Below are 26101 nucleotides of genomic sequence, written 5' to 3'. Positions count from 1 at the left end.
AGTGGGATGTTTTTGTCTTCAGTGATGTTACATCTCTGTAAGCTAACTGTTAGATGGGATGGGAGCAGAATTGGTAGTCCAAGAAGAAAAAAGAGCTGTAGCAAATAGTGCTGGGCAGGGTTTTTTCCATTTTCAGTAGGTAAGATATTCACTAAAAATTCAGTTGAACAATTACACTGGAAAAGTATGAACAGTACTACTGAAGTCAAAACTCTTTCAAAAGAAAACCTGTTAATATTTTGTTTTGTAATCATGTTTTTGTTTTATTGACATACTTAAGAGCAAATAGAGAAAGAGGGAATAGAATAATAAGAAATGTTTGACTTCAAGAGGAATAAGATGGTTTTGCCTCATAAAAACTGTTTTTGAGTGTTCTGATCTGTCAGTTTATTTCCTGAAGTAACTTCCATCTGAGTTTTTTTTTAGTTTTTTGTTTGTTTGTTTGTTTGGGGTTTTTTACTTTTTAATAAAAAATAATTCCCATATAAATTATTGCTTAACTGCCTCCTTTCCAGTTCCTATTTCTAAGGCCTTAGTTTCATTTCAATTTTATTCTGGAAGTCTAATGTAAAGAACCATAGTTGAGAAAGCAAAACGTATTCACAAGTGTTTATCAATTGAAATTTCTATGCTTCCCAATACTGAGGTTCCAAGAGAAGACAGAAGCCTAGCTTTAAATTTAAAGTTTCAGTGTAACAATGTAGTCTTTCTGTTTATGCTTCCTTTCAGCTGGTCCCAGATTTTCTTGTTTACATAATTTTCATGGTTGGATAGAAAAATAAACATACTGCATGATGTAAATGCATATGAATGAGATTTCATACTAGCATTTATTGTCTAATCTCTGCTTCCAAGACCAGGCCCCAGAAATTACAGAGCTGGAGAATACTGGGCTGTGCGATATTCGACAGTATGACTGCACATCTGTGAGAGTGTTTGGACATGGCTTCAGGAACTCATTGAACCTGAAATGTGAAATCATCAAATTGCAAGTAGGTCTCCCTGAATAGTGACAATTACATTTTAAACTTCTTAGAGAACAAGGGACAAAATGTCAAACGTATTATTCATTGATGTGGGCACAGCCCAATGGTTTAGTGGTAGCTAAAAGCAAAGGCGCTCAGCACTTTGCAGCAAACACTCAAGACTTTGCAAGATTGCCATTTCCTCCATGATAGGAGAAATACAAAACATAATGGGAATGTTCAGCAGCTGGGAGGGAGATAACAGCACACAGCAGCTATCTGTCAGAAGAGGGCAAGGGCAGCCCTATTAGTAACAACCAGCACATCGTTGTATTTTTAAGTGCTTATGGAGAGGAATTGAAGTACCACTTCTTTGAAAAAGGACAGCAGGGTTAAAGCCATTACTAGATTTCTGTCTCAAATCTAATGCTTGAAATAGCCTTTTATAAACATAATAAATCTATTAAGAAAAGATAAAGGCATTTTTGATACATTGTCCATTTCCCAGAGGTAGAATACCATGGGTATTTAATGATATATGTCAGGTTTGAAAAGGAGATTAAAAAATGTTTCACTGTAAACTTAAGGGGAATTTGTGTAGAGAGACTGTTGTTGCTCATTCTTAAAAAGAATTTCAAGGTAAATATATAAGCAATTTACAAGTTGTAGCCTGGAATTAATGGTCAGCATACAATTTTTTATGTCATGTTAGACACGAGAACAAAAAAAACTAAAAGTAAAACTGTATTTTATTGGTATGATGATGGAAGGGGTGAGAGCTGGCAAAAGGGGAACCATTCAATGGGTTCCTGAGACAATAGTTTTTCTTAGCTATTTCCAGCAGATGCGGAAATTATTTTGACAGATTAGGCAATGCTAGCTATAGATTTTTCTTAAACTCAACATATATCCACTCAAGTTGGCTTGAAATGATTGTCAAGAGTAGGTTTACACTCCCCTTATATTAAAAGACTTTTAGACCAAGCTTGCAGTAAGACAATTTTTGGGAGTTCACTTATCACAGTTTGAAATGTGTCAGTTTTAACTCATGGCAAGATATTCTGAAATCTGTCTTGGTGATGCTATATTTGGCTCCCAACACAAAAACTTCCTAATTAATCGCTTTTAATGATGATCTTCTCACTGACAAGAGCCATTTTATTGCTGTTAGTTGCATTTGAGGAGAAAGCTGTGATTTTTTTCCTTGAGAATACAAAAGAAAGGAAGTTTGGGGTACTGTTTTTTATTTGGTTCTGAATTAGTTAATTTAAGGAAATGTCAATGGACTTGCAACAGTACAGAACTGCACTTATTTTGAGATTGAACTTAAATGATCAAAATTTTGTAGAAGAGGCATGTTGGCAGAATTTAGAATTTCTTTTTCTTTTCAATATTTTGACTTTTGAAATGTTAAATCAAACCTATTGTTCGTGGGCTGTCTTACCCAGTTTAGGGTAGATACTTGATACAGGTTTGGGTAGGAAATGGCCAGGAACCTACGATTACAAAGGTAGAGAATTTAAAGGTAGAGGATGAGAGTATGTTTAATCTCTCCAAAACAAAAATGCTGCGTTCCGTGGGTTTCTGGGCTTATATGAATCCAATCCGGCCAGCACGAATCCAAGCCCAGCACGGAACCAGCATAGACGAAGGACAAAAGACAAGGAGCGCTCTTCCTCCACGTGGGTGTAGGTATCCGTTTATTAGCTTGAGACAGGACGTGAGGTGATGCAGCCACCCAGGTGAAGCAAGAGACCCCAGACCGCCTGCTATGGGGTTTTGTCCAGGGGAGAGAGGGCGGGGAAAGAGGACCGTGGCCAATGGGGAGGGACCACCCATGGGACAGCCCACCGAACCAGGTATGGGAGGGGACAGCTAGATGCAATACAACACCTCCACCTTTTCTGTTAACTAAAACTAAAAGGAACTGTACCAGACTATTTCTGCTGCTGATTAGGAATTTGTCCACCACTCATAGTTTGCAGGCCTGTCAAATTGCTTTAGTTCCACAAACTCTGAGCGGTTGACTCCTGTGGTGCTGGAGACCAAACCATTAAAAGCCTTTAAAAGTATGCGGCATAGAATCCCAAATGCTAACATGACTAGGAAAGGAACAACAAGAAACAACAAAATTGTCCTAATTATAGAGGCCCACCACCCTGAGAGTCCCCAGTCCTTAGACAATTTGCAGAACCAGTCTTCGGGCTCCTGCTTGACTCATCCGATCAGGCCTTTCATTTCTCAGAGAGCTGCGTGGACGTTGGGTGCTTTTGATGTTAGGTTCATGCAGCACAGTCCTTCAAATTCCTGGCACTCGTGTCCATGCAGCAGCAGGAGGAAATCTCCTTTGCTGCTGCTGTGGACAGGCATATTGGAGTGTCTGTGCCAGGGTCACCCAGATGTTTGGCATGGCTGAGAAACGATCCACGCAGCTGTGCGACTGCTCAGCGTGAACAGGATGACCACTCGGGCAGGGCTCATCTTGAGGTTAGGTGGGAGGTAGATTTTCTGTTCTACAAAGGAAAACAAACATTTTCGAACAAGACACATACAAGTTCATGGGTCTGCCGGAATACAGCTAACTGGTTTAGGAAGCTTCTTCCTTCTTCTTCTTCGGCGTCTTCTCTTGGAAGCGACAGCTGCTTGCTTCTTCTCCCCATCTGCTGGAGCTGGGTTTTTGGGGACAAAAGGTTTTACCCACTTTTGGGGTATCCATCGAAGGCCTGAGGGGGTGGATACACACGCGTAACCACGCCCCCAGGTGACGAGCTCATAAGGACCCTTGGTTTCCCAAGTTTCCGGGTCCTTAATGAGAACTGGTGGACGCTGTGACAACTTAAACCGGTTGTTAGTATTGAAATGGCGTATTACCGGAGGATTCATGTTTTCAAAGGAACAATTGAGAAAATTGATAGTAAACAAGGCCTTGCAGAGCTTTTGTTGTGGAGTCATCCACGCTGCAGAATTACCCTGCCTGGCCAGGACCTCTTTGAGCGTGTGGTGGGCACGCTCAATCACAGCTTGACCTGTGGGGGAGTGGGGAATGCCTGTCTTATGCTCCACTCCCCACTGCTGGACAAACTCTAGGAACTCCTTGGAGGCATACGCTGGGCCATTGTCAGTTTTAATTTCCCTAGGGACCCCCAATACTGAAAAGGCTTGCAGCAAGTGCTGTTTGGCATGCGCAGCCCTTTCCCCTATGTGGGCAGAGGCATAAACCGCACCCGAGTATGTGTCTATGCTGACATGTACGTATTTCATGCGACCAAAACTGGGAATGTGTGTGATGTCTGTCTGCCACACTTCACAGCTCCCAAGGCCTCGGGGGTTAACCCCAACCCCCAGGGACGGCACTGCCTGAAGCTGGCAATTGGGACAGGTGGCCACAATGGCTCGAGCCTGACTGCGAGTTAGTTGGAACTGACGGATTAGACCCGGAACATTTTGGTGGTATTGTTGGTGGCTTAGCTTTGCCTGCTGAAAGGTGTCTGGAAGGCGTGCCATTTCTGCTGGAGTGGCAAGGGCATCTGCCTTGCGATTACCTTCTGCGATCTCGCCTGGCAAATCGGTGTGTGACCTCACGTGCATCACATAGAAGGGGTGCTCCCGCTGCGAAACCAAGTAAATTAGTTTTGAGAGCAACCTGTGGAGATGCCCATCTTTGATTTCTTTGAGAACTGCCTGCTCCGCCCTGGACACTACCCCCGCCACATAGGCTGAATCAGTAACCAAATTGATTGGCTCTGAGAACCTCTCAAAGGCTCTTACCACCGCCGCGAGCTCAGCAATCTGGGGCGACCCTTCCACAAACTCAACATCAGCTTCCCAATGCTGGGTCTGTGGATTTCTCCAAGTCATCACCGACTTGTGGGAGGCTCCGGATGCATCAGTGAACACTGTAAGCGCCTTGAGTGGCCTAAGACTCCTTTTCTCAGGAGCAATGAGGTGGAATTCCTCGTGGAACAGCTTGTGTGATGGGGCCTGGACTGATACCTGTCCACCGTAGCTGTCCAGGGATAGCTGGAGACTGGCATTGCTCTGGAGCAGGTGGTCGAACCATTTTCTGGTCAACCTCTCGGGAGAGCTCTTTCCCTCCTTAGAAAGGCTGATTGGAAGGTGAATACACTCAAAGTCACAACCGGCCAGCTCACGCAATCTTACCCTGGCCTTCCAGATCAGTTGAGCTATTAGCTCCTGTGGCTGTGTGATGGTTTTGGATCGCTGATGAGAGAGAAAAACCCACTCTATGATTAGAAGTGGATCCTTTTGTACTTCAAACCATTGGAATATCAACCCGTGTAAGTGTGGTAACTTTCCCAAAACAATGAATTCAAAAGGCAGCTCAGGCTTGTAACGGTGAGCCTGCCTCTCGGCCAAAGCCTTCTGCACTTTTTGGAGGGCGGTTTTTGCCTCTGGGGTCAGTTCCCTGGGAGAGGCTAGCTCTCTCTCTCCCTTCAGTAAATTAAGAAGGGGAGCTAGGTCTCTGTTAGTGAGACCAAGCCAAGGTCTGACCCAGTTCAAAGCCCCACACAAGGAATGGAGGTCTGCTAGAGTTTTGGGATCAATCTTAATTTCCAATTTCTGCGGAACAATGGTCCGCGCAGTGATTTGTAAGCCCAGGTAATTCCAAGGTGGCATTCTCTGAACCTTGTTTTCCTGCAGTTGGAATCCAGCAGAGGTTAAAACTTTAACCACTAGGTCAAGTGTGTCTTGGAGTATTATGTCATCGGGGGCACACACAAGCACATCATCCATGTAGTGTAGGATGATTGCTTCCTTTTTCTGGGCGCGTACTGGGGACAGCAACGAAGCCACGTACCCCTGGCAGATGGATGGACTACACTTCATGCCCTGAGGCAATACTTTCCAGTGGTAGCGCTTCATTGGGGCTTTTCGGTTGGTGGTGGGAACCGAGAAGGCAAACCGTGGCGCGTCCTCTGGGTGTAGGGGAATATGGAAGAAACAGTCCTTGATGTCCAGGACAGCCAATTGCCAATTCTGGGGGAGCATCGTTGGGGAGGGCATCCCTGGTTGGAGAGACCCCATGTCCACAATTCTCTTGTTTATTTCTCTTAAATCATGGAGGAGCCGCCACTTGTTCTTCCCTGGCTTTTTTATTACAAAGACCGGGGAATTCCAGCAGCTAGATGTCTCTTCAATGTGTCCTTTGGCCAATTGTTCTGCCACAAGCTCCTCGAGCGCCTCTATTTTTTCATTACTGAGTGGCCACTGTTTTACCCAGACTGGATCATTTCTCAGCCATGTTAACTTGTGGGCGGGGCGCTCGACAGTGGCCGCTTTTAAAAACCCTGGGGTGTTTTAGGGATGACCAATTTGACCCCCCACTGGGACATGGTGTCTCTACCCCACAGGGGAGCTTTGTAATTAGTAACAAATGGACGGACGTTGGCCAATTTTCCGTCTGGTCCCTCAATTTGCACGATGCTCTTTGATATCTTTGCCAATGTGAATCCTCCTACACCTTGAATTTGACCAGCCACAGGCTGCAGATCCCAATGTGACGGCCACAACCTTTCAGGTATGATTGTCACATCTGCCCCAGTGTCAAGCAACCCTTCCACGTGGAGGTGTTCTGTTCCACGCTTCAGGTTGCATCCCATAATGGGTTTGTCCTCGCCAACCACTTCTGCCCAGTATACACCTGGTGCCTTGTCATCTACTGAAATTTCTGCTGGAACAGGAATGGCCTGGGCGATGATTTGCCCCTGGGCCAACTGGAAGGGTGGCTGTGGACAGCGCGCCAGGAGAATGAGGTTAGGTATGTCCCCTCTGATGGTCATGGGGGCCACCTCAATCTCCATAGGTGTGTGTGCAGTGTCCCCAATGACAAAGTACTCACTGTACAATCTTGTGTGATCTGTGGTCAAATTCTGGAACTCTTCTGGCAAGTCCACTCCAATGACCGTCCACTGGGTAGACCTGAAAGCAAAAGCTTTGGTGGTCACAAGCCTGAAACGCTTGTGAGACCACCAGATTTTGCCCTGTAAATGGTTATTTTGTGTTCCCGCATCCCGCTTCCCTTCCTCCCCCTGTCCTGTTTTGGGGGAGGCCTCCCCCTCAGGGAAGCCCGCTGCATTTATGTCGAGGCGCCGAGCGGGTGGGCGCTGGCATCGGGGTTTTTTGGTGTGAAGGGTGTCTTTAGTTGCTGGCTTTGGGGGCAGTCCTGGGCAAAGTGTCCTGGTTTTTTGCATATGAAGCAGATGACGTGTTGAAGTTGCTCTGGTGACATGTGTTGCCTCCTGACTGCAGCGGCCACCGTCTCTGGGCTTGTCAGCGTTGACCCCGTCTCCCGTGCAGCAAACAGTTCCGCCTTCCTAGCACAGGCTTCGATCATCTCTGCCAGTGTAGGTGGGGGGTTGATGGGCAGTCCAAGGAGTACCCTGCTGCAGACTTCATTAGCATTCCTCTGCGCCATCTCTTTCACTATCTCCATCTGTGTGTTGGGGTCCCGAACTTGTCTCTCAACCTGTGCACGGAGCCGGTCGACAAACTGCAAGAAACTTTCTGAAGGAGACTGTTTAATGTCAAGGAAGCTACCACTAGCTTCAGCAGTTGGTAGCTGGTTAAAAGCCTTATGTGCAATATTTGAAACCTTATCTAGAATGAATTTTGATAACACCCGAGCCTGGTCTTCCGGCTTAGCCCACTCCCCCTCACCGCACAGATGTTCATAAGTAATGTTATTATTCTCTAAATCTTTGGCACCCTGGGGGGTTTGTTTAAGTTCTTCCACAAGATCCCTAAGCGATCTCTTCCAAGAGCTTTCCCATAGGTCGAACTCTGACTGGGTAAGCAAGCACCGGAAAAGATCTACAATGTCAGCAGGAACAAATTCAAGAGATGTTAACGTGGCTTTCATCATGCTTCTAAAAATTTCACTATTTCTCCCAAATTCTAATTGACTTTTACATAACTCACGCTTAGAGTGATATGAGAAGGGCTGGTATGTTCTAGGACCAGTCCTACCACCTGTATATTGGACAGGGGCTACCATGGGAATAAATCCTTCCTCCCGGTTTGGGACTCGAGGATTTGTCCCTTCAGCCCCACCCCCATGGGACCCGGTGGGGGGGCTACCCCCTCCCCATGCCGCACCGCCTTGGGGACCAGGAAGGGGACCACCCACTCCCCCACTGCGTGGAGAAGCAGGCAGGGAAACATCCTTTACCCCACCCCCCTGGAGACTGGGAGGGGCTACACCCCCTGCCTCTGCCCCCCCCACCCCAGCACCTTGGTAACTGGGAGGAAGGACCTCCCCTCCCCCTGCCCCACCCCCGTGGGAACCGGGCAGGGCCCCACCCCCAGGCCCTGGCCGCATCCCCCCAGCCCTCGACCCCACCCTCTTGGGGCCCAGGTAAGGGGGTGTGGGCTGTAGGCAGGGGGGCGGGGCAACCGTGGGAACCGGGGGCTGGGCAACCATGGGAACTGGGGGCGGGGCAACCGTGGGAACTGGGGGCGGGGCAACCGTGGGAACTGGGGGCGGGGCAACGGATGATGCAATGGGGGGCGGAGACCCGAAGGGAGGGGGAGGAGCGTCTAGGGGAAGGAAGGGATTGTTGGACCGGAAGGGGTTGGGGGAGGGGACAGGTGGGCCAAAGGGATTGTGGGAAGAAGAAGGGTGAGTGGGGGGCTGAAACACGTGGCTGCCGCCATTTTGTACTCCGGCCATGCGGCCAACAGCATTATGCATGCCCACCATGTGGTCGCAGCCATTTTGGGAATGGGGGGGAGGGCAGCAGCATTGGCAGCACCAGGCACCCCGTAATTGCCGGGAAACACCACTTTCTCTCAGTTCAGGGGCGGAGGGTTTGGGCTTGGGGACAGGGGAAACTGCAGGTGAGATTTCCTCTGGCTTTCCTTTTGAATCTCTTTGTGAAACCTCTTTCCGAATGACCAGGAACACAGGGAAAAACGGAGACACTGTTTTATCTCCCTGTTCAGCCTTTGCTGTTAACACCGCTCCAATTTTGTTCCAGGTAGAGATAGAGTTAACATTGTGCTGGGTAAGCTCAGGAAAATGAAGATACAACCAACGTGCAAACTGTTTCAGAACTGCTTTGGAAACTGTAACCTTTTGACTACTTAGGAGTTTTAAAAGCAGGGTATAAATGCTCCTCTGGGCTACAGAAGAATACTTAGCACCCATTTTTAGCTTTCTGTAGCACGTAAATCTACCTTTTCACAGCCTGTACAAACGAAAACCGAAAGCACTTAGTCCACAGCCAAACCGGGAAAGAATCCAGGCAGCTCCCCCCCCCGCCGCCTCTGCGGGGGAGACGAAGCTGTTTACGTAAGCCCGCGCGGCTTTTTAACAGGGCGAGCAGCAGCTGCTGGGCACCCCCCACCACGTGGCTGCCACGTGGTCGGCTGGAGCTCCTCCGTGCCGGGTGCCGGCGCCGCTCTGGGACCTCCGCTCCCGGCGAAAACACCAGCGGCAAAAGTCTGCCCCCCCCGCCCGCGCTGCCGCAGCGGTGGAACCGCGGATCTCGCCTGCCGCTCCCCAGCAGCAGCGCCGCCGGCCCGGGAGCCGCTCGCCGCGGGCGAACGCTGCTGGAGCCCCGAAGCCGCGCACGGGCACTGGGGGGGGGGGCCGGAGGGGGGCAACCGCCACGCGGAGACCGCAAATCCTCTTCAGGACTGGATTTTCCCTACACCGGGAGCGCCCCCCCACCCTCTGAGGGTCCCCCCGGGGTCCCCTAACAGCCGCGGGGAATACTCACCCCGCGTGGGGACTGTGGCTAGGCTGTGGTGGCTGTAAAAAGTTCCTCGCCGGAACCGGTCCGCCTCGGGCGCTGGGCGGGGTGTCGGTCCAACCTCGGGCTTTTCGCCAGCAAAAATGCGACAAAAAGGCAGAGGAAGGTGGAATTCCCAAAAGCTAACGTAATCCACTAGTGGGGAGTACCAGCCTCTTCGTGGTCGTCGTGGGTGACAAACACGTTGGGAGCCACCTGCTCCGTTCCGTGGGTTTCTGGGCTTATATGAATCCAATCCGGCCAGCACGAATCCAAGCCCAGCACGGAACCAGCATAGACGAAGGACAAAAGACAAGGAGCGCTCTTCCTCCACGTGGGTGTAGGTATCCGTTTATTAGCTTGAGACAGGACGTGAGGTGATGCAGCCACCCAGGTGAAGCAAGAGACCCCAGACCGCCTGCTATGGGGTTTTGTCCAGGGGAGAGAGGGCGGGGAAAGAGGACCGTGGCCAATGGGGAGGGACCACCCATGGGACAGCCCACCGAACCAGGTATGGGAGGGGACAGCTAGATGCAATACAACACAAAAATACAGTTTTATTTCCTTCTGTTTTACATTGAACTCCAATTTCCATGAACCTTATGAGCTGGAATGCTTACAGATCTGAAGGCTTTTTAATTGGTTTTTGAAAGGTTAAGCTGTTTCTGAAAAAATCATCTGAACTTGCCTCCAGCTAGTAACAAAAGGTTTCTGAAGAAGTAGACGATACACGTTTCAAAGGTTACAGTACTAAATGTGCTAAACTCAAAATTACATGTTTAGAAATATTTAGCTTTTATACTTACTTTTGCTGTGAATTTCTTAAATGAGTGTAGGGTGAAAGAAAAAAAAAAGAGTGGCTGGTACAGAAGCAGCACATGTGTCGTTTTAGCAAAAGTGTTCCTTTTTCTGTTTCTTAAAAAAAAGGCAAGGCCTTCACACTCTTCATGTGAAGATTGGGATTGAATAAATGTTTTGATTGGTTCCAGTAACTAAAAAAATGCAAGCTCAGTAAAAACTACTCAAGCTCAAAATCCTTTTTACTAGCTATTCTCTTGATTCTTAGTCAGCCTGGATTCTTAGTTCCATCTCATTTTATTTATTTTCCATATACTTAACCCTACTTCCACATCAATGCTTCAGTCAAACAGTCTTATCATCCTTATTCTGTTATCTTGAGCTTTCAAAATGGATCTTTGGATGGTCTGTCCTCACAGCAGTTTAGAAGAAAAGGCTGTGGGTGTCAAGAAAAGTCAATGGTGTCTTGTTCCATTGAACAACCCCTTGGCTTGTGCAAGGGATAAATGGCCATCTGCCAGTATTGCCCTGGCACCCAGAATGGTTCCTGAGCCCTGCCAAAACCCTCATCTGCTCCTTCGACTAAGGCCTGTCCTGGCATGGGAGCAGAGATGGAGTGGAGCAGAGGCACTTGCATGTCAGATCAGTGTGTTTGAGAATCACCCAGTGCTTCACTCCTGTTCCCTTCCAGCTGGAAGGGCTGTTTGTCCTTGGCAATGCAGTGCCAGAGGGCCGTGCATCAGGAAAGACTTCTCTGCCTGCTCCTCTACAATAGCAGGATTAGGTAAAAATCTGTGTGTGCAAATACTGTCATCTAATTTTGCCACTGCATTCTAATCCAGACACATTAGACTGGTTCAAACACTGTGTAATACATGGGGAGTTTTTCTCTGGTAAAAATTTTTGTGATGTATTTCAGTTTTCGTGATGTATTTCAGTGAAAAACAAATTTTTTGTCTTAACATTCAGTATAGTAATAGACAATGGATTCCTGGAGAACCTCTAACTGTGCCAGCTGCCTTCCAAAATGCCAGGACTGTTGAATGCCAGTTACCAAGTGATGGCCAGCAGTCTGATGTCATGGATGTGGTTGATGACAAACCCATTGCCAGATGGCAAATAAAGGTACTCTCTGAAATTTCAAATATTTACTTACAAATATTCCTATTAAGATGAAAATACATCACATAGATATTATCCTTTATTTAATGGTACTAAAGGGAGAAGTCAACTTGCTTAACTTGGGGTCTCAGTCTTGTCACCTAAGCTTAAGTGTCAAGTATTGTTTGACAGTCTTGTCCTGCAAGGGGACTGGTGGATACAACCTAGGGCCTGCAGAGACGCACATTCTTCAAGAGTAGAAGTTAAAGGCCAAGTAGTTATCCTAGAGTATTTCAAATGACCTTGGATCTATCTTTGGTAGAACTGAGTTGAGCTCAGCCACATGTACAAATCCCTGTGAGCAGATATCTGAGCTCTCAAACAGATGGAGTCAATAAGGTCAATAGAGCTTACACACAATTCAATTTACCTTACATACTGACATCTGCCTAGACTCCTTGGCAGATTTGATTAGATTTCTGATGACGTTTGTGAGGGTTTAGACACCTGCACGTGGGTGTCTATTAATGAATGGAAGCTCATGCTAGCAGACCAGGTGGGTCTATCAATACCTGTATCAGTTAATCCATTTTTACTGCTCACCTTGCAGGTTTCTAATGATGGATTTGTTTATAGCAACTCTAAAACAATGATATTATATGATGGAGCCTGTCACACCTGTGAACCACAAGAATCTGGGTTATGTATGTTAAAGGTATGTGTTTCACTACTCTCTATTATGAAAATATGCAATTTTTTAGGCTGAAAAAAATCTAGAAAAATTAGCAGAACATACTGTTCTTGTTTCCAGCAGGGATTTTCAATGCGCAGAAAGAGAAGCTGGTATGAGGCAATTTTAAATGTAAAAAATCAAACCAAAAGTTCCTCATATAATTACCAAGTAAAACCAAACTTGCTATCAGTTGTTTAGATTTAAAAGCAAGCTTAGTTGTCTAATAGAAGTGCAGAATGATTAGATTTTATTTGATACTTACAAATTCATAGCCAGTTCGATAACCAAAACCATTAATGAATCACATTTTCATTTCTCTGAAAGGAGAAAACATGCAACATAGATGGACTCTGTTATGGTGAAGGAGACACAAATCCAACCAGCCCTTGCTTACTGTGCAGACCTGACTTATCAAAGTTAACTTGGTCAGTTGTTGAAAGTAAGTTCTAAATAGGTATTTTTTAATACCAAGTAGTCAAAAGTCTGTGAAGTTTTAAAATTTATTATAATAATGATGTTTTAATTTTAACTAGGCAAGTGTTTTGACATCTCTATTAGTTTCTGAAAATTATATTGTTGTTTCCAGACCATTTATGTAATATTTTAATTTACTTTCCCTGACTCTTCTGCTGTAGCAATTACAAATAACTAATGAAGATTAACAACTTTCAGTCTAATTAGTACTTTGGAGTCTTGATATTTAGGACAGCTACACTCATATATGTTTGTCTTCAACGTACAGGTGTAACAGGTATTTTTCAACAAATTATTCTGATGGCAAACAAGTGGAGATCCCAAATTAAATTAAATGACATGTCATATTTATTAGACACTTAATATCTGGGCATCATTTACATTGATGGCATAGATACATTGCCTAAATCTAAGTACATCTAAGTCTGCTGTGCTCCAGTCCAGTTAGAAACCACACTATGAAGGAAAAACTTAAGTTTAAATTTTTCATTTTCCTTCTCTGTAGTACAAAGTTCCAACATAGAAGTTGTAGCTCTTTTGGTGCAGATACCAGTCTTTGGATATACACATCACCTTGGTCCCTTCACCAAATTGTATGTTTCTTGGAGCTTTCATATTAGCCATCCAGCCTGTCCTGCCAACCCCAGCCTATAACCTCACAAATACAACCATCCTATAAGTGTCTTTATGAGTGAAAGACTTATGAAATCAAGCCTCTGCCTTGATTAGGAAAAGTCCTGTCTGAATGGGACTTCTGGTGCCTGTCTTGATGAATCTTGTCCCAGTTCAAACTTGTAGTGAAAGCAAAGGTAGATATAACTGTTCTAAAAGGATGAGATGTGAATAGAAGGAATGAAATGAAACTCATCCAGCAGAGAGGGAGTCAGTGGATTTCCATGTTATAGCCATGTTATGGACTGGAGTTCAATACGGCCAAAGTCAGAAATGAGAGAAGAACGAAAACTGGAGGCAATACTCCAAACCTAAGGAGCACGACCTCTTTCTGCAAGGGAGGATGATGTTAGAAATGAGGGAGTTTAGCAGCTGAGACTGGTTACACCTTCTTCTTCCTTCATGGCTTTTGCCACAGTGGGTGGATTCCTGCTTGCAGCAGTCACTGGCTAGCATTGAAAGTATCAAGTGTTTTTCCTGTGCCATTCAAATGACATTAGAATTTTTAGAGAAATAAGTATGTGGGATTTCTTTAGTAGAAAGATACGTTCCTTTTAATTTTTGTAAGTATTTTGCAACTTTTCCTTAGAGGAGGAAAATATCTCCTTTGTTACAGGTAACCAGCCTCCAGTGCTTGAAAATTTTCAGCGTGTGCTGCAGACATTTTATGGAGAAAATTTTTTATATCAGTTTTTGGCTTCAGATCCAGAGGGCTCTGCTATTCATTTCACATTGGATTCTGGTCCAGGAGGTGCCAGTCTTTCCCCATCAGGTCTCCTTTCATGGAAAGCTGTGTCAATGAATGTCCACAAATTAACATTTTCTTTGACAGATGACTGCAATGCCACGACCAAGGTAGAAATAGAGGTAATGGATATTACAGTAAAATGACACTTACTAAAAAGACACCTAACTTATCTATTTTCAGAACTCATTGCTAGTTCATTAAAAAAATAGAAAACTGTCTTATTGGGCATGTCTTGTAGGTCAGTGTAAAATCATGTGATTGCCTAAATAATGGCTCATGTGTGACAAACATTAATTTCCCACCTGGAAGTGGAAGATATCTTTGTGTGTGTGTGGCTGGATTTGAAGGTGATCTCTGTCAAGTGAATACTGATGACTGTAAACTTAACCAGTGTGGTATTGGCAGATGTGTGGATGGAATAAACAGCTATTACTGTGAATGTCCACATGAACTTCAAGGTAAATTGCTGCTTTATTTCCATGCATTTATCATGTTTAGTGATAAATAGGAGTTTTTAATTTTATGTGTAAAATTTTCTTTTTTAAATTTTTCACTGTAAATAACTTACTGTTGTAAGTTATGTAGTATTATGAAGAAACTTTATAGTCTTGTGGTACAGATATATGACATACTTCAAGATTTTTCTTGCATGAATATAATAGTTGTTTATTTTAGTTCATTATGAAAGCTAATTTGCATTGTTTCCCTCTGCAAAGGTAAATTCATCAACACAGGGAAACACAGGAGATTTCTCCTGCAGATAAGCATGTGGTCCCCACAGCCCATCTTCTCCATATTGTACGATAAGCAAAATGCTTGGTATGAGAGGAAAAATGTGAATAGCAAACCTTATCAGCTGTTCCTATTAGATGTACTGAAATGAATGGTTGCACTTTTTTTTTTCTCGGCACTTGCATACATTGTATTTTTATAAATGCACCATCAAAGTCTAGTGACACAATATTATAAAAAAATTTAAATCTGTATTTCAATACAGGTAAAAATTGTCAAGAGGATGTAGATGAATGTGCATCCAGTCCCTGCTTCCCTGGAGTGTTTTGTTTCAATACTTTTGGTTCTTACTATTGTGGTCCATGCCCAAATAATCTTCAAGGAGATGGGAAGTCATGCCATGGTAAAACTATTTGATTTTCAGAAGAGTGGTATTGTCTTACTGTCATTCAGATAAAATATCTTTGATTGTGCTTCATGTTTCTAGCAATAACTTAGAACTCTTTTCAGTCAGTTAAGCAGGGCTCTGTCTCTGCTGATATCAATGTTAGACTCTACTGGGTCAACACAGCTGTAAAACACACTAACATAGAAAAAAACAGATACAAAACACATCCTCATTCTTTTACATTAATAGAGTGGAATATTTTTGGCATTTTTGTCATTATTTTCATAATATGAGAAATTATTAATAAAATAGTTATTGAAAAATATATTTTTATTAGTTTGATTAGCATAGAACTGTTTACCCAGGCCAAGAGAGCTGCCAAACATTCATTTACATGCAATTTCTGAAGAACTTGTGTTTTTAAAATACTCTGCAAAAAACTTTTAAGAAATGTTTTTTAAATTTTATCTACTTTCTGAATTTTGAGTTGTTTTTATGTAATAAAATTGTAACTCTGTTTGTAATTTATGTAAATTTAAAAAAATATAGCTACTTCTGTGCACTGCTAATGTGCCTTCACATTTTTTCAGAAAGCTTTGATGACACTGATGTTGAAAGGAAGGATTCCAGAGGAGAAGTTGGAGAAAATAAAGGTGATTTTTTTCCTGAAGAAAATAGAATTTCTGATTCACATGCTGATAAGAATATAGGTGGCAGATAAAGGTTCTAGTCAGTTTTATGCTATTCACTTTATTTTTCAGTTTGACACAATTTATTAATTACTGGGGTTGTATTCTGATCTGAAAAATGAGACTGAAATGTCAATATCAAAAAATCCCTTGGGTCACTCAAGCGATTTTATTAACAGTGTGATGTATGACACTCTTACAGTTGCCTTTTGTTTTAGTGACCAACCACTGACATAAAATAGGTAACATGGGGATAGGGACATCTGTTATATGAGATAAACAAAAGTTTATGGCATTATGTTGAATGCCATTTTCCTGCTTCAACTCAGAAGAGAGGTGAAGGATATGGCAAGTGAATGTCTTTATTCTGAAATTCTGTAAGTGCTGTTGCTGGCATTTCCAGGTCTGTGCCTGCGGGGGGTTTCACTGTTGGAAAGTCTCATGTGTCTTTTCCCTATGTCTCTGAATTGTTTTTGGGGGGAAGGTAGACTCTCACTACATTGCTAGGGCTGGATAATTCTTCATCAGCTGCAAAATGGTTTGCTTTTCAGCAGTGAGACCATACTTTGGGATGATTCAGTAAAGTTTAACATTTTGTAAACCATTTTCTAGTTATAAATAGGTTAGCGTTTTATTCGTCCACTGCCCCATAATGCTAAAACCCCATATGCAGTATTCTACCAGTCTGGGATTACAGTACTGTACTTCTTTGCCCAAACCACACACTTTCCCTGGGCAGAATATGAAGAATTTATCATTCATTTTGTGCTGTCTTGAATGAGGAGACTGAGTCAGTCTCTGATGTTTATTAAACAGTTGAAACATCCTACTACTAAAACCATGCAGAAAGTTTAATCAACTTTGTTGGAACCCTGGATGCTGAGAATTTTAAACTTTCTGTACTGAAAGCACATAAATTCTCAGCATCCAGGGTTCCAACAAAGTTGATTTAAAAGTTTGAAGAATAAAACATGGTAATACTTGTGCTATGAGTTAGTGGCTTATTCCCCTATAATATTGTCCATGGTGCATCAGTATGTATAAGCATCTACATACATGTGGTTTTATCTTTGCTTCTACTGCTTAGGCAGACTGATGAACCATATGCAATAACTTTTCTTTGAATTCTTTCAGTTACCTAGTTGAAAGGAATATATGGAGCTGATAATCTGCTGACAGTAAATCTGTTTACTGACCTAATATGGGAAATGTCTGCTCCTACAAATCGTGCTTTATCCTAATCTTCCTGCTAAGGAAAGGCCATGGGTAAGGGCAGGAGAGGTTGTAATCAGAATACCTCGATCTTCTTTAATTCTCCCAGTTAGGTTCTACTGCATACTTACATTGTGACATAGCACAGGGAGAGATTTCCTGAAGCACAGAATGAATGGGCTGTATGTTTATCTGTTCAGAAAACATTCCCCACCCTCAAAGGGAAAAGAAGTCTGATGGTATTCACATACTTATCTGCCCTTTCTAACATACTGCAGGTTTTCAGCCATCATCCTTTGAGAAGGTTTTAAGCATGTCAGGTTATATTCCCAGTTCAACAGATGTCCCAAAGAGATTTATTTCTACAGAAATGGTCGGTAGCAGCACACTACCAGTCTCCACAGTAAAAACAATCACTGCCTGGAAGACACCTGATTCTCAGAGAAGTGCTTCTGTACAACCTGTGGTTACTGGGAACATTGCTCATGCTCTAGGCACCATCAGTGGTCACCTTGCTGACATGGAAAACAGTTCTTCAGTACATGCTGTAAAGGCCGCATCTTCAAAGAGCCATGCTGCATCACCTGAGAATAAAACTAGGACACAAGTTGAGGCCTTCAGCTATTTTGAGAACAGCAGGAAGACTTCCCTTAGCAGCACAGCAAGTACAAGCAAAGGACATTCTTTGCCAAACAAAGCATTCAAAGGTGGAAATCCTCAAAGAGTTCTGCACCTATTAACTAAGCATCAAGCAAGTCATTTACCTTTTACCCTTGTGGAAGTCACTGTCCCACCAAAAATGCTTCCTGAAGAATTGAGCAAAACAGTGATTCCTAAAGCAGTGACCTGTTCTGATTTACCCTGTTTTCCTGGCGTTCCCTGTGAGCCAAGGCAGGATGGAAGTGTCAAGTGTGGTCGCTGTCCTTATGGTTATTATGGAGATGGCTTCACTTGCAGAGGTAGTACAAATTATTGCACTTAAATGCTTTGAAGAAAAGAATCTTGAGATGTCTTTATAATATGCAAGTATATTGTTACTGTATTATCAGTGGAAAGTGTGGTGTATTGAATTTCCTCATTTTCATTATTAATATTGGCATAGCCTAAAGGCTTTTAGTTGTATGGATGCACTTAAAAATTCCTGATGTGTCTTAGACTCTGCATTTATGGGCAGCGACATCATGGATTCTCTGCAATCTGTTCACTACATTAGGCAAGACACAATGTGCTGAAATGCCACTTTCATTTTCCTTATTCCTTTCTTTGTTTTCTTCTTTGCCTTTCAGCAAGATGTAGACAACCCTGTGGCAAAAATATGGAGTGTGTGGCACCCAATATTTGTAAATGCAAGCCTGGTTATGCTGGTCATAACTGTCAGGCTGGTGAGTATGCCATGTTAATTTTGCCTGTGGTAACTCATAGGCACAAATTAATGATTTACAGACTGTTGTTGATTTTTTTTTTTGTACAGCTCTATGCAGACCTGATTGCAAAAACCATGGGAAGTGCATTAAGCCAAACATCTGTGAGTGTTTACCTGGATACAGTGGCTCCACCTGTGAAGAAGGTAAATGTAGCAGTCTTTGTTTTTAAATCCATAGCTACCCAAAGTATGCTGTGAACAGCTCCCATGACTGTTCATGCTGACAGCATGAAGGTGTGTTCATTTTACTGTCACTGTAACAGAGCTCTTGAGTTACATTTTGGTGTATGTCCTGATTTTCTTGATACACACTGTAAATGTTGCTTATGGTTGGATATTCCTAAATTTAGCTTTCAGATTAAGTAGAGCAGTTCACCAGTGAATGTAGTTGCCTCTAAGCTAAACACTCCTGAAGAGTGGGAAGCACTGTCTGGAAATTGTGTCAGCTTTCTTTTATTCAAGGTAACCACCAATATTGGGACTCTGTACTGCTGAAGTGAAGTTGTTCATGTTACTTACTTCTGTCAAAAGGCATTGCATGTATCTGCTTATTTTATTTCCAGTTTTTTGCTCACTGGCAGTTACTAACATTTCATTTTTTAAAAAGCATAACCAGTCCATGCATCTTTCTAGAGGCAATTCCTTGAACTTAATTTTGTATCTGCAGCACGTTGTAAACCACCGTGTCAAAATGGAGGCACCTGCTTGGCCAGAAATCTCTGCACCTGCCCATATGGTTTTGTGGGACCAAGATGTGATACAAGTAAGCAAAAGAGAATAAGAGAAAAATATACAGTATTTTTCCTGTTCTTCAGGAGCAAGAAAGCAAATTATGGTTTAAATATTTTATGCCTTCTGTCTAATGCTAGCAAATGACATAATACCTGTGCCTCCGAAGGTGCCTATACCTGGGCTTTATAAACATCAGGCAATATTTGCACATAACTGTGAAAACATAATGCACTATAAAAGCTGCAGATAGTTTATATTTTATTATTCACAAACGTGGAGAAAATTAGTACATTGTGTACGTGATATTACCTTTAGAAAAACACGCAGATGTTTCATATGTCCTGACAGCTTTTTAACTTCCATTAGTTCAGTTTGATTAGATACTGGGGTATATTCAGAAGCTGGTGTGTCAGAAAGACTAGGATACAGGAAAATTGAATTCAGAACCACATTATGATGTCTTTTTTCCTTTTACCTGGCCTGAAAATTGAAAAATTTGCTGTGATCATAGCTGAAAGATTGGAATTATTTTGTCTCACGTAAATTGTCTTTGACATATCAAATCATGCATGCTGCAATTTGGCAACTCCAAATTTTGGATAGATTTTATATGGGTAATTTGTATCCTTCAGAGAATCCAAATTTAGACATGCTGTTTATATATTGTTCACCTCAATGTACCATTGCTTTATTGACCCTGAATTCAGAAAATCCTTTGTCTCCTCCTCAAATCGCAGGACTTCTGGTTTTCAGGTTTTCCCGTTCTAATTTCAATTCTGACAAAAAAATGCTACTCTTTGTGAAGGAGTACTAAAGAGAATGAGATGTTTTCCTGAAGAAGTGATTTATGGTTTTCCCCAGACATAATATTTTAATGTCTTTGCTTGTCAGTCTCATGTTCCTGTGTGCACGCAGCTGCTCTTGCATCACGCAACACAGTCCATTTGTCTCAGTATTGCATTTCTCATTTGGTTTAGAATTTTTATTTAAGCGTCTATGTTTTTAACACTAAATATAACCAGATCATGGATATTTGCATGGAAAGACATTTTATTTACCTTTGTCATCTATGTTTGCTATTATGGGTTTGAGACTAGATTACTCTGTTCAGCAATTCCTCTTCAGATAGGAATTGTATGTTACTTTCAGTGGTAATTTTTGGGAAAGAACTGAAAAACAAATCAAGAATAGTTTGTGATGTATCTCTTTCTTGTTCTCCCACTCCCTGTCTCCTCCCCTGCCTTATGTTTTTTCCACCTTCTTGGATGGCAGTGGTTTGCAACAGGCACTGTGAAAATGGTGGCGAATGTCTCACTCCGGACACCTGCCAGTGTAAACCTGGCTGGTATGGACCTACCTGCAGCACAGGTAACACCCTGCAGCTTCCGTGCTCCTGGGAGAGCATCCATAGGACCTCCCATTGTTTGAAATTCAGAACTGCATGGCTTGGGTGGCAGCAGTGGGCAGTTGCTCTCTATGCAGAGCCCCCACACTCCCCTGAGTCTCTGCAGGTTAGTTCTGCTGCCAGCAGCATCTCTGAGAAGTCTTATGCTGATCGTTTAATTTGGGGTAAAGATTCTATAGGAATGATGTTACCTGCAGCTATCTTAGCTGTTTAATTCCTGTTCTTGAAACAGAAACACATATTTTATAGACTTTATTTTGTTGTTATGCTTCCCACTCTTCCTGACCCTATTTCTGCAGCAATGTGTAATCCTGTGTGTCTCAATGGTGGTTCCTGTACTAAGCCAGATGTTTGCCTGTGTCCACATGGATTCTTTGGTGCCCACTGTCAGAATGGTAATATTTTCTTTTCTTCTTCTCCCTACTCCTTAGTTGACATTATGAGGAATCTGTGAGAAAACATTAAGATATAAAATCAACGATCAAGTCATGTACCTGAGAAGTGGTGTAAAACAGAGATTACACTATTTTTTATATTGTATGGCTGATTCAACAACTGTCCAAGGAGAGTGGAGACTCAAAATTATTCTTGTATTCCACTCAACATTTAAGCAGCTTTCATCCTGTTCTGTTGTATGTTATGTGTAGACTTATCACTTTTGTACAGTTACAGTTGCCAACCTTCACTCTTTTTTTATTTGCTTTTGTCTTTACTATTAATTTTTACACCAAACCACATTAATATGATTTTTAGAAGGCAGGCCTGATAGTACTGAATGTCCATACAAACTGTCAGAATCTTAGTGTTGCACTCTTGTTTTCCAAAAGTATATCACTAAGTCAAAATGCAAACTACGGCCTTTTCCTCCTGTACCTTTTAGCTGTCTGCAGCCCTCCTTGTAAGAACGGTGGTCATTGCATGAGAAATAATGTCTGTACCTGTCCTGATGGGTACACAGGCAGAAGATGTGAAAAAAGTAAGTCAGTCTTAAAATCTTCCTGTGATCCAAAAATAAACAATAAATTACTGTGTAGTCAGTTAAATGTGTTAAACAGCAGATGTTTTTGATTTTAAGGTGTCTGTGAGCCAAGGTGTATGAATGGAGGAAGATGTGTAGGTCCAAACATTTGCTCTTGTCCTTCAGGGTGGAGAGGACAAAGATGTAACACTCGTAAGTACCTTGTAGTTACCAGGAGAACCATACCTTAAAAATAATATGAGACTCAGGGCAACTCTGCCCATGCAAGTAATACAAAGTTAGTGCCAAAAAAAGAATATTTACACATTGAAAAAACAATAGTCTATATCTTGGCAGCAAAATCTAGGATGGAGAACTAATACCATGCAGTTCTTAGGCTAAATAATGGGACCAAAATATCTATGAAATTCTTGTATAGCAAATATTATTTGTTTCTTTCTGGATTCTTGTCTAAATAAAAACATCTGCATTTCTACAAAGAGAATAGTCAAAAAAGTGAAAGACATCCAATATGTGCTGTAGGACATAAAGCCAGATAGAATAGAAAAAGAAGTTCAGTGAAATATTGGAAAACTGGAAACAGTTGGATGTGATGTGAATAAATGATGCAGTGGGCATAAGCTCTTTAGGACAGGTAGAAATTGGACTGTGATGGTTGCACATCTCTGGGTCACATTTTAGCTTAAGAATGTTATTGATGGTGCATAAATAAATTGTGTCAGCATGGATAAAAGCACAGTCTGCATGAAAATCAGCGTGAGGATGGCTAAAGTGTTAGTGTCTGTCAGAGTACCCACCCAAGGCTTAAGAACTGATATGGACAATAAGCTCTCTAATGGCATGGGGGAAAAATAAATTTCCCTATATTACTTTCTGTAATTATTGGAAAGGGGTTGTTTTTTGAAAAAAAAACATTACCAGTATTTACAGGGGTAAGAGATATTCTTGGACACTGTGGAGGAGAGATTTGATTATCAAATAGTCAGCTATGAATGAATATATTTGTGGGGTAGATCATGGCTTAATAAGCGGGGATAAATGTGCAGACAAATGGGGCATAGAAAATAGCTTTGGATCAAATATTCTTGAGTTGATTCATTGGATGTTCAGTTGAATGATAGACAAAAGATCTCTCACCAAGATGTGTGCTTTAGAAAGGTAAATTTGGAAAAAATAAAGCTCTTCAATGATCTTCTCCTAATTCAGTATTTCAGGCTTTTGTAAAAATCTATGACACAGCAGAACCTCTGAATGTGGGTTTTGGTTGTAGGCTTTTTGTTTCTAGTTGTCTCTCTTCTTTAATATCTTGTTGGCCTTAGACGTATATCTGAGTGAAGATGATGTGGCTCATGTATGTGAAAAGCACTCCACCTCTTGTGAGAGCATCCTGAAATCTGAATAAAAACTCAATGTAATCACTTGGGATGTAACCATACTTTTTGGTGATGTTTGTGCAGCAGTCTGTCTTCAGGAATGTAAGAATGGTGGGGAGTGTATTGGACCGAGTACCTGTCATTGTCCTCCACAGTGGGAAGGATTGCAGTGTCAAACACGTAAGAATGATGCAACCTGAAATCTCTTGCTTCTGCACAGCTCAGAATGCTTCAGCCATGCACAGTGCAGACAAGTCCTCCTATACCTTGGATGTAGTTTATCCACATCTGTGTCAGAGGCAGGATAGAGTAGAGATGGCTCTGTTCTGAAGCCCTCCAGGATCTGATGGCACTCTGGGAGCATGGCAGTATGTGTTGGTTTGCTCCAGTGCTGTATGCTGCTGCACAAGCCTTGAGAGGCCATTGTGATAGCTTGAAATAGCAAGATGTGCCAAAAAACACCTTACTCATGTTCTTTTCTCAGTCTCTTTCATGCCCTCAGCATGTTCTCACATTAAATCTGCATCAAAGCAAAAGGGGGATGGGATAGACACAAGAACACTGTTGGCTCCACATGACCTTTAAGTGTCCTTGTACTGAGGGGTGTTACGCTGTGAAAATACCTTGCAAGGTCTTTGTTCCTATAACAAACAGAATAAGTATCTGGAGATAGCATCCACTTTTTCTTCACCAAGATGTGTCCATGAATAAAGCCTGATATGTACCTCTCTTGTTTTAGCTGTGTGCAACCAGAAGTGTCTGTTTGGAGGCAAATGTGTATTGCCCAACGTGTGCTCTTGTCGTCCAGGTTATACTGGAGTCCTCTGTGGGAAGAAAATTCAGGTATGTGTAGAGCCAAGACACCATCACAATACAGTGATTTGGGAGTTAATTAACTAGTGCACCCATATCCAGTGAAGCAGCATGATGTACACCAAATGTGTATTTTGTCTGATTTCTTCCTTTCACTCTGCAGCAAGGGAAAATTAATGGAATTTCTAAGAGCTTTTCCAGTAATTTTTAGGTTCTAATACTTACAGAATTGTTCTCAGCACCAAATGTAAACTTCTTTTGTTTCAAATTAAGCTGATTGTCTCTTGTCATGCAGTAGGAATTGTTAACTATCCTCTTCACAACAACCACTATTTTCTTTTCCAGCATCTGGCCCATTTTAGGGAAGAGTGTCCTACTGATGACTTTCTTAGCTTGCATCAAGTCAAGCCCTGATCTTTTCCCATCTAACTACGCTGCCAGTCAGTTCAAGTGTTACTTGGGAATAACTTTACTTTTTTGTATCAGAGGGAATGATGACCATTTCTCTGCTTTGTCATGCAATTTTCTGTTGGATTCCCTTTCTTGAGTGCCAGTGCTCACTCACTGAAGTAATTTGATTAAATATTTTGCTGCAACTAACTGTTTCGTGATGTCTGAAGTAAAAGCATTCTGCTCCTCTTGCATAATCTATGGTGTTTCTCATCTTTTAATTTCAGTGTATTTAGACACATTTGTGCTGCCAGCAGAATTGAGAGATGGAGTAGATTTGTTGCAGAAATTGAAACAAAGAATTGCTCATACATGTTTTGAAAACATGAAACTACTCGTCCTATATCAATAAGACTATAATGTTTGTAATATGGATTTCCATAGTGTGACCCAAAGAGAGAAATAATTTTGATTTAAAGGTTTTCTTAAATATGTCCTGCACTGAGTTAGTATATTTTTAGTCTCAAAAATACATATACTGTCAGTCAGACAGTGCTGTATCTTACATTGGTCAAAATGGCACATTTTCTTCATTAAATAAAACACTATAAGCCCAGGTTTCACTTAATGTTTTCATTCTGCATACCAGGCAAGCAGAGATTCATTATAATTGTTTAATAAACTTAATCATAATAATGTGTTGCCTCATTAAAGTCTGGTTTTAATATTTGTTTTCTCTCTCCAAGGTACAAAGACATCCTGGTTGAAGAAGTGTGGCAATTCAATTGCAATACTGCATGGATGTATGAGACTTGAAAATACCAAAAGGGTTGAAGGCAATTTCAGAGTCATTTAAATGAAAGGAATATTCAGAAGCCTTATTTTAAATGAGTCATATAATCACAAATGTTGGTGAGCTTCAAAACAACAATCTTATAGTCAGTAAAACATATGTATATTCCTGTAATTTTTTGCTACCTCATGTACAAACCCCACAGCCTCTGATGTCTTCACTGAATTCCCAGATCAGATGACTGAGCCCAAAATCCTGTAGTTTATTCAACTGGACTATGGAATTTCTGTTGAGGGAACAAGACTGTAGCAGCTGTTGGGTGACTCTAGCAAGGAAGGCAGCGCTTCTGCACTTGTGGATGGTACCTCCTGTTTACAAACACTGTTTACATAGATATTATTTGGCTACGGACAGAAGAAAAAGCAGAACTGGTTTTCCTTGTTTTGTATTTCCATCGGCCTTGTTGTAACAACAAGCCAGTAGCAAGGAAGGAGGGGAAACCAGAACTGAGGCTGCGCCACTAACAATGAAGGCAAGGCCTCCTGCCCTGTTAACAGCCAGCCAGATGCAGAATGACTCTGATTTATCTATGACAAGCCTTTGCAGACAGAAGCCAGATCCCAACTTTTCTGTTTTGACTTCATTACTTACAGTCATGAATTTGAAGAGCCAGCTACTGAATTATTCCTGTGTCTGTAAGATTTTTATGCCCCTGTCTGAGATGGCAGTCTGTAATATGAGGAAATTTTGTTCCCAAGACTCTTAGAGAATTTAACAATGCTTTCAGCAATGCTGATTCTTAAAATAGGAACCAATAAGAGGAGAAATTTGTTGTACATCATGCCATCCATACTCACCATGTCAGAAAGTATTTGTAAACACTTCACAGAGGATTTTTTTCCATTACCAATTGCTCCAATGAGCTGTT

At 42.2% G+C, this 26101-nt stretch overlaps 1 protein-coding gene across 1 annotated transcript in view; it reads left to right on the top strand.

The window, feature by feature from the left end:
- Window positions 1-25572, top strand: part of VWDE (von Willebrand factor D and EGF domains) — a 43901-nt gene extending 18329 nt beyond the window's left edge. The window contains exons 13-31 of the mRNA XM_030944037.1: window positions 856-992; window positions 11486-11641; window positions 12228-12332; window positions 12675-12789; window positions 14113-14363; window positions 14483-14702; window positions 15242-15379; window positions 15955-16017; window positions 17544-18224; window positions 18552-18647; window positions 18737-18832; window positions 19356-19451; window positions 20693-20788; window positions 21125-21220; window positions 21706-21801; window positions 21901-21996; window positions 23262-23357; window positions 23917-24020; window positions 25127-25572. Of these exons, the coding sequence (XP_030799897.1) occupies window positions 856-992; window positions 11486-11641; window positions 12228-12332; window positions 12675-12789; window positions 14113-14363; window positions 14483-14702; window positions 15242-15379; window positions 15955-16017; window positions 17544-18224; window positions 18552-18647; window positions 18737-18832; window positions 19356-19451; window positions 20693-20788; window positions 21125-21220; window positions 21706-21801; window positions 21901-21996; window positions 23262-23357; window positions 23917-24020; window positions 25127-25147 (2759 nt within the window). The 3' untranslated portion in view covers window positions 25148-25572. The remainder of the gene's footprint in view (window positions 1-855; window positions 993-11485; window positions 11642-12227; window positions 12333-12674; window positions 12790-14112; window positions 14364-14482; window positions 14703-15241; window positions 15380-15954; window positions 16018-17543; window positions 18225-18551; window positions 18648-18736; window positions 18833-19355; window positions 19452-20692; window positions 20789-21124; window positions 21221-21705; window positions 21802-21900; window positions 21997-23261; window positions 23358-23916; window positions 24021-25126) is intronic.
- Window positions 25573-26101: the final 529 nt, after the last annotated feature.

This window comes from Camarhynchus parvulus, chromosome 2 (assembly GCF_901933205.1).
Source record: "Camarhynchus parvulus chromosome 2, STF_HiC, whole genome shotgun sequence".
NCBI classification, from domain to species: Eukaryota; Metazoa; Chordata; class Aves; order Passeriformes; family Thraupidae; genus Camarhynchus; species Camarhynchus parvulus.
This window is presented reverse-complemented; position numbering and strand designations above follow the sequence as displayed.